At 42.3% G+C, this 16,279-nt stretch overlaps 1 protein-coding gene across 4 annotated transcripts in view; it reads left to right on the forward strand.

The window, feature by feature from the left end:
• Nucleotides 1-16,279, forward strand: part of VAV2 (vav guanine nucleotide exchange factor 2) — a 284,485-nt gene that overhangs the window by 191,132 nt on the left and 77,074 nt on the right. For all 4 annotated transcript variants that reach the window (XM_067541859.1, XM_067541857.1, XM_067541856.1 and 1 more), the window contains one exon: nt 11,236-11,304. In XM_067541859.1, the coding sequence (XP_067397960.1) occupies nt 11,236-11,304 (69 nt within the window). The remainder of the gene's footprint in view (nt 1-11,235; nt 11,305-16,279) is intronic.

Consider the following 16,279-nt stretch of genomic DNA (forward strand, 5'->3'; position numbering starts at 1 on the left):
GAAAGGAAGCTGGCAAGTCCTCCGTACTGACGAGCCTTGAAAAGTTACACTTCATGGGAATTCCATCTCCTTATTCCCATTTAGAACAACCTCCATTTGCACTCTCACACTACAACTGCTTCTCTCCCCCACCCCCCAACTCAGATGTGACAATGGCACAAGGCCAACAAGCATCAAGGGAACAAAGGGAAGCAAAGGGACAGATCTTTCCTCTGCTGTAAATCAGCATCCCTTTTTTGAAGGCAGTGGAGCTAGGTCCAATCCGGTCGACTGATGATCTGGCACAAAAAAGCGTATACTGAAGGTGCAATTTTTAAAGTGAGGTTCAGCTTGTGAGGTAGTATGACATTGCACCTTGCCTTTCAGTTTCGTTGTGCTTTCCATGCAAGTTTCTTCAGAATGTTTCAAATCCGGCCCAACTTTAAGGGAGTTTGTCATAAAAATAGTTAAGTGATCATGTTCACTCTTGATTTCTCATACAGTAGTCCCAGTGTAAGCTATTACTAAGAAGGAAATGTGTTCTTTGCTTTCCCAAAAAAGAAATATAAATTTTGTCACATCCCAAAATAATCTGCCATAGCAAAGCAGAGATAGAGGAGCAGAGCCTCTGCTGCTGTAAATGGTCATGGCTCCATTGATTTCTCTGGCCATTCACACCAGCTGAGGATCTACCCCAGAGCAAAGTTGTAAAATTGACATGGAGACTTTGAACATCCCAAAGGTTCAAGCAAGTGGAGAAGGGCTGGATCAAGGGTTTTGGTTCAAGTCCATCTCAGTCTCTTTTGCCACTATCAAACAAGCTTGTGAACAGATTAGAGACCGGAACTAAGGGCTCTGATGGACTTTTTAGACGAACCAAAACCCCAGCTTGGATTTACCTATGGATTTCACAGGTGGTGTCCAGTAACAGACTCCCTCCTCCTCTGTCTATAACAGAGAGAAAGAGAGTGTGATATTTTGTGACCATCAGGAAACAGGTCCTGGCTGAAGCCTCCTCTGCTGGTTGTATAGCTTCATGCATTAAGGCCAAGGTTTTCAAACTGGTGGACCTAAGTCCACATTTAAGTATCTTAAGTAAAAGTGGACTAACTCTTAGCAATGCTAAGCACCACTGCTTCTTATTGACTTCTCGAGCCACTGTTTGCAGTTCTGGAAAATGAACTGCTTATGCAGGTGCCCAAATATGGATTTAAGTGCCTAACCTTAAGTAGCCATTTGAAAATGTGGACCTATGTACTTACGTGTGGCAGAGGAAATATAGCTTCCCAGTGTGACAGCCATATCCGTACAAGATGGTGGTCTATGTTATGATATTCTGCCTGAATTGCAAGGGCATCATGCAGGTGAGGTGTTAATTCCCTATTGATGAAAGGATAGAAACTCCATATGCAGTTGCTCTTATTTGTGCATATGGAAAATATATCCATTCCCACTTTAGATCAGTGCCATTCTATTTGGTCTTCCATGCGTGTCGCTTTGCCTGAGTCGTCTTGACTCTGCGCTGAGACCCATAGCAAAGCCCTCTTGGGTTTCACTGGAAGTGAGATCCAGCCCCTAACTGTACAGAAGGTAAGTACGAGGGACAAAGTCTGATAATTATGCCAGTAAAATGTGATTGGGCCAGATCTTTTGTAGCTCCATTGACTTCAGTGGTGCTGTCTCAGCCAGCCTGCACCAGCTGAGGGTCTGGAGCATTGCACTTACCAGGAGATCTCCCAGTGACATGTTGTCAGTGGAAGCAGCCCCCATTTCACCAGTGCCGCATGCTTAATGTTAGCCCTTTAAAAGACAGGTTTTATAAAGCATGATGGTTGAGTTGAAGAAAAGGCACAGTGCAGCTCAGGGGTAGTGTGTCAACCTTGAGCCTTTAGAGGCTTGGGTTCAGCTCCTGCTAGGGATGAATCCCTTGTGGATGGTTGCCCACATCACAAAGTCATTTGCGTGGATCGTCCCCGTTGGCAGTCTCTGCTTCAGTGACTGCACACTGAAAGAGGTAGGGTACAGTTGATCGGGACTGTCACAGAACAGGGAGTGAGAAGTTTGTCCGGCACTTGTCTTCTACCATGGTTGGCCTTTAGCCATGCTACCGGTCCTTCACTTTCATAAGGAGTGCATTCACTACATACACACAGGGATGGAAAATGATGGGAAACAAATAATGCAGCTTCCTCTATGTTCTATTACAAACCGGTTTGCCTCTAACAAGCTAATATGGGAAATCATCTTACTAAAATGACCCATCTCTATGACCCTGAGTATTTTTTGACAGCACCACCAAGAGGTCGGCAGCCTGGCTTTCAGTTTCTGATCCCAGACCCACAGACGTTGAAACATAAATAGGAATAAATCTTCTCCTTTCCTTCCTTTAACATAAAGTTGCAGTTTATCTAATGCTCCCATTTAATAATTCACAAGGGGTAGCCGCCAAGCAACACACGTAGTGTTCTGTATCCATCAGAATGGACTGGGACCTTGGGTATTGGTTTTGGGTGTGTGTGTGTGTGTGTGTGTGTGTGTCCATGTGCACAAAAACATGCAATATACGCTCCAGTATCCGCATACATGCAGGACATGGCCAGGGTACTAATCCCATTACAGCACAGGCTGACCTGGGTGAGTGAGTGTTGTTTTTTCATTATTAGGGGACTCATCAAATATTAATTTATTGTACCCATGTGTGTCATATTTGGTCATAGGATTATTTCTGCATTTGCTTCTGAGTTGTCTAAGCTCCAGGAAAACACTGTGTCACATGCAGACGAGCTCTCTGACCCAGAAAATACCCCAAGTGTTTCATAAGATCAAGAGCGTACTTTGCATTGCATGTCAAGAGTGCTCATTTTCTGCTGTAATAGTTGTCTTTTAAAGAGAGCTTTGCTCCAAGTTCCATAACAAATTGCATTGTATCTCTTCCTCTTTTTGCAGACTATAAGTCAAACACATCAGATCAATTCTACTTGAGATTTGTTCTTTGATCTCTGGAAATGACACAGTGCTGAATGCTGTGTTTTTTATCAGTTAAGAAACTTACTCTGGAAGATTTATTATATTAATTATGCAGGGGATTGTTCCAGAAACATTTGAAGTTGCTTGGAGTTTTGCCATTGACATCAATGCAATTGGGATCAGGACCTAGCTGCTTAAAGGTTGCTTGGGGAAGATACTGGTCAACAGGTGCTTTTTAGGGGAGATTGACTAGGAAACAAAGCATGTTTTTATAATGTAAAATAAGAGATATTGTTACCCCTGGAAAGGGCAATGCATCTGTGCAGGAGGCAGAACTTTCTTGGGGGCTAGTCTGAGACCGTGCAACAAACGCCCGGAGGGACTAAGAACCATTACAAACTTCACCACCTTCTGCTCCAAGTTCTAGGCGTGGTTCACTGACCGGCCTTCTTTGAGATAAACACACAGCCACGTGGACATTTAAAAGAATAAAAATCACCAAAACCAAAACAAAACACTCCTGTGTGCACACAGTTCTACCCCAGGGAGAAAGAAAGCAGAAACCACCCATAACAGATGTTTATTAGTCACTTGCTTAATGCACAGCTGGAAGGCATTCAAACACTATGGTTAGGAGGGTGGTTTTAGAACCTATGTAGAATAGAATAGACACTGGAGTGGGAATCAGGGGACCAGGTTCCCAGCTCTGCCTTCAGCATGCCATTTAATCTCTCTCTGTTTTGGTTTCCCCTTATATAGAACGAGAATAACAATTCTTAACCCCTTGTTTTGAGATTGATATATTATTATTTCTTTCTTATTGTTATTCATTACAATCCTGCAGTTTTGGAAACAAACAGACTTAGATCCCTGTTCCAGGGCTGCTGCTTAGAAAACTTTACTTTCCCCTCAAACCATTTGACTGTTATATGCAAGTGCCTGATAGGTCATGAGTTATCAGGCCTTAAAATGCCTCATCTGTTGCTGATTTGCTTTTCTCGCTCATTTCATTTCTGACATGGTTTTAGTAGTTAACATCTCACAAACCAGGAGATGGAGAAAGTAGAGTGGAGTTTTTCAGAGATGCCTGAGAGAGTGAGTTGCAGAAGTCCCATTTCAAACCAGTGGGGAGCTTTTGAAAATCTCACTCTAAGAGCCTGACCCTTCTCTCACATTAGTGAGTTTAAATTGGGACCAATTTCACTGAAATTCTCCCACTAGCGAGAAAGTACAATGAGGCCCTAATGCCTTGTCTGAAAGCTTCATTTCAAACTGTCTTCATAGGATTCAGCTAGAGAAATTAATTTCAGGCCTAGGTTGTGGCTGCTGAAATCATCCTGGCTGGAATCTAAGTATGTTTTGGAAGGAGTGTTGCAAAGCAAGTTAGTAATCAGAATGATGTGACTGTCCAGTGTATCTCCTGAGCCACCAAGGCAGGAAACAAACAAGATGTCTGTCTTTGGCAAGCTGACATTCCCAGCACTGAACAACATTCCTTTCTAGTGCCGACGGCTTGTTGTGCGAGAGCTGGCTTGGTGCTGGTCCAAGGCTCAATAGCAAGTCACCGACCCTGCGCAGCAGCAGCATGTTCTTTCTCTGAACCTGTCCTTTGACTGCTGGTAATTGAATACGTTCATTCTCTTCAGATAAGAAAGAACATTACTTGGCTTTCCTGTTAGGATTTGGCCTGGAATTTCCAAAGGGAGTGAGGGGTACACCTCCCTTTGAATTTCAGTGGGATCAGGGTTCTAGCTCTCCCAGGTCCCTTTGAAGATCTTTCCAGGGTGTGCATACATCTGGTATTGACTCTGAAATTGTAATACTTGGCAATTTTAAGGATTTTTGCCCCCAGGGGAATTGTCAGCTTTTAGTGCCCTTTAAAGAAAGGGAAGGGGGGAAAAAAGTGAACTAAATAATAAAATAGAGACAGGCCCAAGTCGCTACACTAGCTCTGAACGCCTCTCTGAACTGTGGGGGAGTTCACAGTTGGATCTGAACTTTATGATTTGGTCTCATTTCTGTATTAAAGCAAGGTTGATCCCAATATTTTAGATAACACAATGCTGCTCCATATGGACTAATGCCAAATAAGAGACTGTCTCAGAGTATCTAAATACGAATGTTAACCAGAAACTAACCCCCAGACTGCATATGTTAGCCAGGAACGGTTAGGTTCAAAGTTCACTTAGTGTGTTTTTTTGTAGTGTAGCATTGACCCGTGTATCATCATGGGACACAAATGAGAGAGGGACTCTCTCTTTTCACAGAGACATAAAATCTGTTGCTCCGGCTAGCTCAAGTGGAAAACTTAGCTTCCTAGGGACAAGACATGAGCTCTTATGGAAGGGAACCTGATCAAATGTCCCTGGAAGGTGATCTAATGGAAAGCAGGGAAAACAAGAAAGTGCTGTAAGAGTTGAATGAACAGCACTGATGCATGCACTTCACTTGGCTTCCTCCTTCAAAGGCTGGGACACAACAAAGGCTGCCCCTCGTCTAGCGTTGCTAAGGGTCTACCTCCTTTTAGCACATTCGTTAGTGTGTTCGTCTACCTTAAATGCTTCAAAAAATCTTGTTTAACATTTGACCCATTTGATTCGTTCTTTGCTCATCTATCTTTGGTGCCTTAGTGGCATCCATTGCTGTGGTGTCTGAGTGCCTTATAACATGGCATTGTGCAGATGGGCAGCAAAGGCAGAGAGAGACGAAGTGACTTGCCCAAGATTACACAAGACTGCTGTGACAAGGCAGAAAAGTGAACCTGGGTTCTTCCATGTCCTAGGCTGTTGTCCTCCCCACTGGGCCAGCCTTCCTCTTGAATTTGCTGATGACTGAATCTTCCCCACTGATTTTACAATGCAGCTGTCTGTGTGTTGAGTTCAGTCCTGCTCCTGTGGAAGTAGAAGTAGGTAATTTAGAGGGAACAAGACTGTATTGGCTTGGTAAGCAGGGACTGAGATGACCTAATGGGTTGTTTTCACTCTCTAATGCCTATGACTCTTAAGTCTCAGTTCAGGCCTGATAGCATGTGGGCTAGTAGATAAACTAAAACCAAACGGCTTGGCTAGATAAACAACGTGTGCTCGGAAACATGTCACCAAACACTGAATCTGCAGAAAGAAAATGCTATGAAAAACGTTAGCAAAAAAATTCTTCCTGAGAGAATGGTTTCTTCTTATCATCTCATGGGATGCAGAAATGTACTTTTTTCTGTGCGAAGTGAGGGGGAAAAACGGTGTGTAAGGTAAAATTGAATATAGAATAGGGAGATGGTTTAGATAATCATCTTATTTTTTTATTATTATTAATAATAATAATTAATAATAAATCAGTAGTAAAGTATTGCCTAAAGCCCCAGTCAAGATCAGGGCCCCTTTGTACTAGGCACTGTACAAACACAGTAAGAGACAGTCCCTGCCCCAGAGAGCTTACAGTGCAAATTGACGAAGCAAAGGGTTGGAGAGACGAAGGACTATTGTTCCTATTTTATAGATGGGGAAAATGCGGCACAGAAAGAGTAAAGCCCTGTTCCTGCAATTGATTCGTGCAGGTGAATTGCTGCACTCCTGGGGAGCCCCCCCTGAAATAATTGAATGAGGCTGTATTCAGGTGCCCCAATTTGCTTGTGTGCTGCAGGATTGGAGTCTTGGGGACTAGCTGTAGGTTACACAGATATTGTGACAGAGCTGAGAACAGAACCAAGGTCTCCCAAATCCCAGCCTTAACCACAACAACCATCCTTCCTCACCAGACTCTAAAGATTATTTTTGTAATCTCCGCATTGTGGTTTCCCCTTGAATTTCACTCTTCATTTCTGTAGTTATCCTTGAAGCAGCTGGCGCTGCAGAGAGAGAGACCCTGAGTCCCAGACCTGCCTTTTACTTTTGTGTTTTTCCCACAGTCAAGGTGAAACAGCTGGGAGAGCATGTTATACTGAAGTCTGTAAAAAAAACCAAACCCTTTCCTAAAAATATGAACATATTTTTTCTTTGCCATTTTCTTACCTTAGCCACAGCCTCTGGGGTCAGGGAGGTACATCACAGGAATTGACTGAACCTATAGCCTAGATTTCCAGTTAGAAACGTGTGACTTTATTATTCTTAATAACTGTTTTTATCTCCTTGCTTCCTGCCAGGCTGAACAGTAGAGAGGGAAGCAAACAATTTAAGAGATTAAAAGCAAAAGTTGTATTCAAAAGAGGGAAAGCTGGGTATGAGTGGATTGGTTTCAGTGTTCTTTCTAAACAAGCACCATTTAAAACAAACATGACCTTTCATTGCTCCTTTATTTTTTATTTTATTTATTTATTTATTTCCAATCAAGCAATATGGTGAATGCAGGTGGTTGTTCATATTGCATCAACACTGTGCTAGAACATGTATGTGAACAAGGTCCCTGCCCAGAAGACTTTGCAATCAAAGAACAATACTTACCACTGATGTAGCACATTCTATCTATGCATCTCAAAGCACTTGATGGAGGAGCCAGATTGTTTTCCAGCCTGCTTTATAAATGCACAACATGTAAAGTCGAAGCTTATCCACTGGGATATTAACAATAATGTAAAATAAAGATCAGCTTAAATCTTCTCTCCAGGATAGGTTGTTCTGTGGGGTCCTCCCCCAGGACTGCTCAGTCCATGCCCTAGGTCATTTCTCCCACACCATAGACAGTCTCAGTTCCCTTATGTCCCTGTGGTGTAACACATAACCTTCCACACTGAGCGAGTAGTAACCTTTTCCAAGAGGATCAACACTTGCTAGAAGAGTAAGCTGTTTCTAGTCAATACTGCCAGCCTGTTACAATATCACTATCCCATTTTTCAGATGAGGAAACTGAGTCACGGAGATGTTAAATGACTTGCCCAGGATGAAAGTGACGGAGCTGAGAATGGAGCCCAGGTGTCCTGATTCCCAGTCTGGTGCTGTACCTTCTAGCACAGTAGTTACTACTAGCACTTCTGTTGTCAAGCAGTCTGTATGTAAATGAAAGTAGGAGGACAGGATACAATGAGGCACTATGGGATTGGTTAATCAGTTTCCTTGATTTGTTTCTTTGGTTTCTATTAAGTTTTAAGATTTCAGTCATGGAGGATTTAAAGTTATGGTAAACATTTAATGGCATCAAACAAAGCTGTGGGTCTCTAGCACCTTACCCAAGGACCTCAAAGCACTTAAAGAAATGTTAAGCCACACAGCGTCCCAGCAACGGAGTTAAATATGATTATAGCTTCTGTATAGGTTTTTCCTCAACTAGTCAAATTTATCCTTGTGCTCTAGAATTGTTCACTACTTAAGTCCCACTGAGAGCACAAATGGAACTTCACTGCTATGTAGGTCTCATGCTTGACCTTTGCACGGGGTGCATTTCACCCTGGGTGTGTGAATTCTGTGCTCCCCTAGTATAGGGAGAGGCTCTTTTTCCCTCCCTTGAAATCAGTCTAGCCCTGCTGCATAATGACCTGCTTTCTTAACCTCCTCTGTTTTCATTGTCTCAAGCAGAATGTGATGCCAGTTTTCATGATCTCTTTAGCTGAGTGCATTAGTAGCTGGTGACTTGCACAGAATTGATTTGTCTGAGGTTCTCGTGTCTTTTGTATTAGTCACTGCCCCCTGGGTGCAGCAGGAAACAAGAAACACACACACTCAAATATGTGTTGATAAAATGAAAACCACAGATCCTCGGTATTGCCAGCCTCAAGTGTTCAAAAATCATGAATCACCCCTAAAAGTCATGAGATTTTTAAGATCAGAGAACACACTGCGGGTTCTTTTTCTTTGTCTTCTGAGCTTTTAGGGTGCACTTGCTTCATGTTTTCAGGCTTTTCTCTGCAACCACGAGAGCTAGAAACTATCACCACAAATGTCCCACGACTTATGATAAAATCATGATAGTTGGCAACAATCTTGTCCCACCCCCATCCACCATTGCCGGGCTCCCTAGTTGCTTTTTTTGTGAGTAGGCCTGGTAGAAGTCACTGTCTCAACTGATATTCTTAAGTTCCCATGTGTTTGCATCATGAATGCAAATCTCACAGCACATGATACCATTTACCCAGTTTGAGCCGATTTCTGCAGCTCAGTGGGCAGCGGTGATCCATTCCCTTTTTGGTTCAATGAGTTGTTGCTGTATTATTTTGAACCAAACTAACTGCAGATTTGAGCCCTGTTAAGAAACACTTACGCAGTCTGATGTGATTGCCATGGGAGGAGAGAAGTAAGGCAAAGCGGGAGATGGGTTAGTGCTATAGAACTGATCCAAGAATAGCAAAATCTGGGGCTAGCTGGCCGATGTATTAAATCTTTCATACGAATCAATCTATCATGAAACTGGAGAAGGAGGAAATTACACTTGGGTGTGGTTATAAGTTCAACTGTATCCAATTTTGCTCACCCACAACATAAACATCAGATGCAGTATCACTGTTAGCTAGACAGTGCTATGAACAAGTCCTCTACCACTTGCACTCTCAGTTCATGGATCCTTTCCGTGCATCTTATTCCTCTCTCTCTTTTAATTCCTGCACTCCCTCTGCTGTAATTTTTGTTGACAGCAGTGTCACAAAGAGACGACGATGGGGAACAGATCAGCTTTGATATCCCTCTGCTTTTATTTAATTATTTAATTTCATCCAGCCAGCTCTGAGCAGAGGTCATTGTGATCACAATCTGGGGAAGCACAGCTTGGCCATCTGGAGTGAAGTGCAAGCCTGACTATGGAAGATGGGCAAGGCCCTCTACAAGAAATCCTTAGTAACTAGAGGCTTCCATCCCTACCAGCACATTAGCCCACTGAGGCCTGTGCCAGCAATAATATATTGGGTTTAATTAAAGCAGTACTTTTCATCTCCTCCATATATTATTTGATTATCGCTTCAGAATGAGCCAAGGAATTTTTTTTGGTGTTCATTTCACCCACCTCCTGGGTTTTTAGTTTGTTAAAGCGATTGGGCTGTTATTGTTTTAAGTAAATAAGACCATTTTTCACCAGGATTGTACTTGAAGACATGTCTGTTCTTTGCAGATGGAAGCCATTATGGCTGGACCAATTCCGTGTGGTAACTCTAGTGTGATGGGGCACCCAGATACTGGACCAGATTCCAGTGGCCTTGGAATAAGTTTTATACTGGGGGTGCTGAAAGCCATTGAACAAAACCCTGTATATGATGGAAGCCACTTCACACCAGGCAGTGCTGCCACTCCCCCAGTACTCCTGGTTCCAGCACCCCTGCTTGATTCTTCAGTTCCCTGCATCTTCTGTTGTAGTCAGTTCCACCTGTGCTAAGCATGGCCACAGGGGATTTAAAATTGTGTTTGCAAAACCAAAGGTGTGTTTGTACAGAAACTAGCACAATGGAGTTTTGGTTCAAGACCGAGACTTCTGGGTACAATCAGAATATAACATACCGCAATATAACATAATAAATAATTGCAACAAAAATGCTCTCACCAGTGTTCATGAAAGGAGAGTTGTGATTTGTTAGCCTTTAACACCCAGTTGCTATCAGGTATAAATGACCACATGAGATGGAAGGCCACAGAGGATCAAGCCTAGTGTCTGGGGTGGTGCTTCCCGGCAAAAAAACAAAAAAAATTTAGTTTTGTTGGAGCCTGGTTTCCGCTGCCTTGTCTACACTAGGGTTTTAGAGAGTGTTAGTTAGCATGTGTTAGCTACCATGTTCTAGCAACACATCGATAAATCTTAGTCCAAGATGGCCAAGACCCAAAGTGCCAACAAAATCTTTCCCTGTAATCACAGATGCATGTATTGTCATAGGCACCAGGGGGCTCATATTCAACAGGAAATTTGGTCGTGTGAAAGCAAAACCTTAGAGAATCACGTGAACTAACACAATGTTAACCATGACTTTTTGAAACCCTTGTAGACAGGGACAAATCATGTCTGATATTGGGTGATGGATGAATCCTGCGGTTAACCATGGCCTGCAGCCATAACGTGCAATGTCTCCACTTACTGCAGAGTCATGTTTAATGCTGCACTCGTTAATGGGTCTCCTTGATGTCGTACTCTAGCATGACCTAATTTCCTACTGCAGCCACAGCCTTAGAACCCAAGCTGAAACTGAGAAGAGATCTTATCAGAAGCAGATCCACAATCAGTCCCCATTGGCAATAGAAATAAGTGTAATGCTGATGAATGATTTTGTTCCAAAGCAGCCCCTCCTTGGCCTGATGGGCTCATCTGAATTCATGAGGGCTGCAGCAAATAATGATTGTATATGCAAGAGGTCAGCATTACCAATAACGCCGTTTCTCTCTTTTCTTCCAGACCCTTCCCTTCAGAGGAGACCACAGAGAATGATGACGACGTCTATCGGAGTTTGGAGGAACTGGCTGAGTAAGTGTCTGTGGAAAAAACAAACAAACAAAAAGTTGCAATTCAGTTTTAGCAAGGAATGCTAAAAGATGACAGCTGGGATCTGAGTGATGTTCTTGCCAAAAAATGTTTGCACTGTTACAATAGTCTGACTTCCTCTTCCCCACACCCTGCGGAGCGCTGGGAGACATCAATGTTAACAGAGCTCAGTGCAGGGTGATTGGAGGCTAAGGCTATGAAGATTCCTTCCATACCACTAAATCCCCTTTTAAATACATAGGGGCTGCATGTGATTCCCCTGATTGTTCGAGTTGGGAGTAGCTCAGAGAAGTGAGTACTTCGCCTACAAGAGTCTCCTGCTGATGACAGCAGCAGGTAGTTTGGAGATTACAGATCAGTTGATAATCCACACAAGAAGGTCTTGTGCAGAGCATAATTCTGGAAACTGCGTATCATGTGCACTGTTTAATCCCAACAATGCACTTAGCACTGTACAGTTTGCAAAAATACACTGTCCCTGAGCGCACAGTTTAGAAGGTCAGACACTTGGGAAATGGGCATACTGGAAAAACAAGAGATGGAGAAAATGTAATGGGGTCCAGTGGGGAACAGGAGAGAGGGGACAGTGAATCTTTCTACTAGAGACCCTGAACAAAATCTTCACTGTGTGTATACTGAAGAGAGAATCTAAATAGACAAGGCAGGGAGAAAGGAAGTATTCATGTTCCAATTTACAGATGGGGAACAGTGGCACAGAAAGACTGAGTGGGTTGCTGGAGGCCAGAAAAGCAGGTTTCAAAAGTCCCTGGCTAGTGCCTTCAGTGACGTGTGTGTGGGATTCCTAGCTTCAGAGCTCGCTGATAGGTGATTTTCACTCTTCGTGACTGGAGATAGGAGACACCCTTCGTTATGTTGTCACCAGTGTACAACTGAAATGTGGATGCTGATCTTCTAGTTCAATAATAGCACGTTCACCTAAATTGAGATTTTCACAGGCGCCAATGAGTACTGTTATATGACAGTTGGGTATCTAACTCCCTTAGGCTACGCTGAAAATGCCAGCCAGTCTTTTTAGGGCTTCAAAGACATGATTAATGGGGTTTATTTCTGATCGTACGGCGTGTTATGGAATGCCTTTGGGGTGTCTCTTTCTATCTTTATCTCTGGTGTGCGTGTGTCTGTTTCTGCTGTTGTGACAATATTGAAGACTTTTAAACAACCTTGAACCAAATCATAGAGAGTGGCCCGACTGAAGTTGATGGCAAAATTCCCATTGACTTCAGTGGGACCAGGAGGATTTGAATAATGTGCAATCCATTTCAGATGGGGAGAAAGTTTGCATGGTACATATATGGCTTTAGACAGCTAAATATAATTGTTCCACAACATAAATAATAAAGCTCCTTAATCCAATGAGTTCCTTATGGCTTCAGTTATTACAAAAATAAATCATACATTATTGTGATATGGAATGGAGTATATTTGAGTTCCTAACTTGTGGTCTGGTCCTAGCAGTGATAATTTCATACATTTTCACTTATAAAGGGATCCTTTCAAAAATAATACTTTTCCCCTCTGAATGGTCTTCAAATCATTTGAATATTGGGTTTTTAAATCCCTGATTCTCAGCCATATGCATGTATTTAATTGGGAGAAACATTTGTGTGACTTCCTGGTGTTTGTGAAACTGATTAAGCTATTGCAGCTGGCTCTGATCCAGGCGGTGTAGGCAGGCAATATTTTCCTTAAAATAAATGTTTCAGACTAGCGTGCTCTATAACAAGGCAGGTCATTATACGTTTAAAAAAAAAAAAAAAAGAATTCACACCTTTAACTACTTTGGTGCTGGTCTCTGCAGCTTCTAGGATGTGACCGTTCCTTTCTGTCTGTATTTGTCCTTCTATAATCCCCGTTGCCATGTTACCTGAATAATGGATAGATTATTAATGCATTTTATCCTCACAACACACCTGTGAGATAAGAAGTGCATTAGTCCCATTTTAATAAGTGGGAACTGAGGCACAAAGAGATCAAGGGCAAACTTTTCTGAAGTGCTTTAGTGACTTAATAGCCTGATTCATATTTTCAAAAGTAACTCAGGTACTTAGGAAACTAACTCACATTGTCTTTCAATGAAAACAAGGCTCCTCTCCTTCTGTCCCATCTTCTTTGCATTTTGTAACCCCACATTTCTCTCCTCCTCTTGAGATCGAGGCCACAAAGTTTGTGAGTGTTCAGATCCGTTAGAGAAGGACCCATATGCAAAAATAAATAAATAAAATTTAAGTTCAGATCCCAAAGTCTGTTGGTGTTTTACACTCCCCCTGTTAGGAGTTTACGTTCTTCAGCTGTGTGTGTATCAGATAGGAGCTCCCAAAGACATACCCAATATTGTAAAATGTACTGCAGTGCCTAAGGAACTCATTAGAATGTGAGCTCAGTAAATTCCTAGTGATGGAAAACTATGAGATTACCCACGTGGGGTACATCTGCCCTGTAGTGGGAGATGTAATTTCCAGCGCCATAGATGTATGTGCACTAGATTTGATTGAGCTGGAGTGCTAAAAATAGCCCTGTAGTGCAGCAGCACAGCCAATGGCTAAGGCTAGCTGCCTGAGTACAATCCTATTGATCAAACCCAGTGCATGCACATGTATCCGATCTGGGCATGTCACCTCCAGCTGCCGTGTAGACGTACCCTTAGGAATGTTCTCAGTGTTCGTGCTATTTCTCCAGGGTAGGTGGCCGGGGCAGTGCGATCCATTAGTAGTGGTCTCTCATTCTCTGTCTTCCACGAGGAGACTTTTATTTGAGATGCACGATACCATACACTGTGCAATAATGCTGCAAGTCCAGGAAAGCATGAAAAAACTCTCTCTTCTGTTGCTCCCAGTCTCCTAAAGCTAAATAAAGAGATCATTCATGAGCTGGGAATGATTCAATATTCCTAACCTCTTTGTGTTGATATCATTTAGCATCCAGCATCCATGGGAAGGTATGAGCCCATCCTTAAACACGTCTTAGGTGCTAGGAAAAGGTTTTCACAGCAAGCTGTAAAAGGATCCAATTCTAGGAAGTACAACCACTATTGAACAGTGAAACTGCATGTAACAATCTTATCTACTTTGTAAACCTTTTGTTGCTTTTTGCTGCTCTGTGTGTCCTCCCAGTTAGCTACACAGACTTGATTTTACTGCAAGTTATTGGACAGATTATTTTCCCCCTCTTAACTATTTTAAAAATGGGTTGTAGCCCTGTTCTGAAAATCACTGTCAAAACTTCCATCAATAATGGAGCCAAATTATCCTTGTTAACTTCAGCATGGTAGGATACAGCCTGTGATGGATAGCCACTGAAGAGGAATGTAACACAGAGCATTTGTATGCATCGTAAATAAACTGAGTTGGCTGCTCCCACTGGAGTTTTGTCATTAAAAGGAAGCAGAGTTAGGCCAGTGTTGAGTGCTTCTGAAAATCTCACCTTTAATTCCTCTAGTGTACACAAGTGGAATTGCATGAGGGATAATGGGACAAACCTAATATTTGAATGAATCAATACGTACATGGGGCCGAATGGTCCTATTGGGTCAAATCGGGGCTCCACTGAAGTTAATGGAAAAACTCCCATTGACTGCAGTCAGGCCAGGAATTTAGTGCTACTCCTTGTGTGAGTGAAGTGAGCAGGGTTTGGTCCACAGGTTCTTTTATGTATTTGAGAGGGTTAGGAGTAGAGCTGGTTGGGCCTGTTCCATCAGAAATATTTTCTGACCAAAAATGCAGTTTCCACAAAATCAAAATTTGTCATGGGAAAATTTCAATTTTGCCAGTACAAAATATTTAGTTTGACCTAAATCAGAATATTTAATTTTGATGAACTTATTCAAAATGTTTAGTTTCAAAGCAGTTAAAAAAAATTACACTGTTTCCACATCAGCACGTTGCCTCACAGGAGTTGTAGTTCAGGCTCCCATTCCCTCCCAGGGCCAGGCACCCCAGAGGACTACATGTCCCATAATGGAATGAGGATTTCCCTCTGACCGAGCTGTGTAGTTCATCATGGGAGATGCATGAATCTGGGTGCATCATGGGAGATGTAGTCTAGCTGGCAGAGCCTGGCCCATAGGCAAGAATAGGGTATCCAGCTCCCAAACTACAACTCCCATGAGGCAACACACCACTCTGAAGAATGTGATTTAATGTTGAACTGACCTGAAACAAAGACTTTTTCAGTTCAGTTCAATAAACCAAAACAAAAATTTAAATTTCTGGAATGTGATAAAAAATGTTGAAATGAAGCATTTTGATATTTCCAAATCAAAAGTTTTCAGAATTTATGTTCTGTGAAATTTAAACTTTTCCTGTTCTTGCTTACATGATAAAATCTTGTGCTTTTTCAGTAAGAGGATCTGAGTTCCAGCCGCGTTTTCTCTACAAAGCTCCAAGAAACCAGAGCATGCAGCATACTGACAACTCAATGGCCATAGAATTGTTACATTATTACTGTAATTACTGTAAGAGCAACACCAACATTCTATAGCAAAAGAAAAATCCCTGACCAATATAAATCAATAGAACTGTGACAGTGTGGTTACATACATTGTGCAAACAGGACGTTTCTTTCAATGCAAGTCGCATTTGCTATGGGGAAACTTGTGCGTGTAAAGAATGTTCATGCCTTGATGCACACATGTTGTACTTTCACATTTGAGATTCCGAGTAGCATATTTTTTCTAACACAGAATTGCCTGCCGGGGATCTGGGGGCAACCCATTCAGAAGATTGAGAAAGATAATTATTTGCAACAACAGTTCATAAAAATTGTACTGATCGTTGAAAAGGAGGATAAGAAAAAACAAATCTTTTAAGGGAGCTAAAGATTGCTGAGTTCCCTGCCTCCACCCCCTGGGTTTTATTTTCAGTAAGCCAGATGGCTGACTGCAGAAAGCCAGTAGAGTGGGGCAGATGGCAAGGTCCAGTGAGTTTAAGTAGTGCAAGCT

Source organism: Emydura macquarii, unplaced genomic scaffold, assembly GCF_026122565.2.
Source record: "Emydura macquarii macquarii isolate MOO-44397 ecotype Brisbane River unplaced genomic scaffold, CSIRO-AGI_Emac_v2 contig_691, whole genome shotgun sequence".
NCBI lineage: Eukaryota > Metazoa > Chordata > Testudines > Chelidae > Emydura > Emydura macquarii.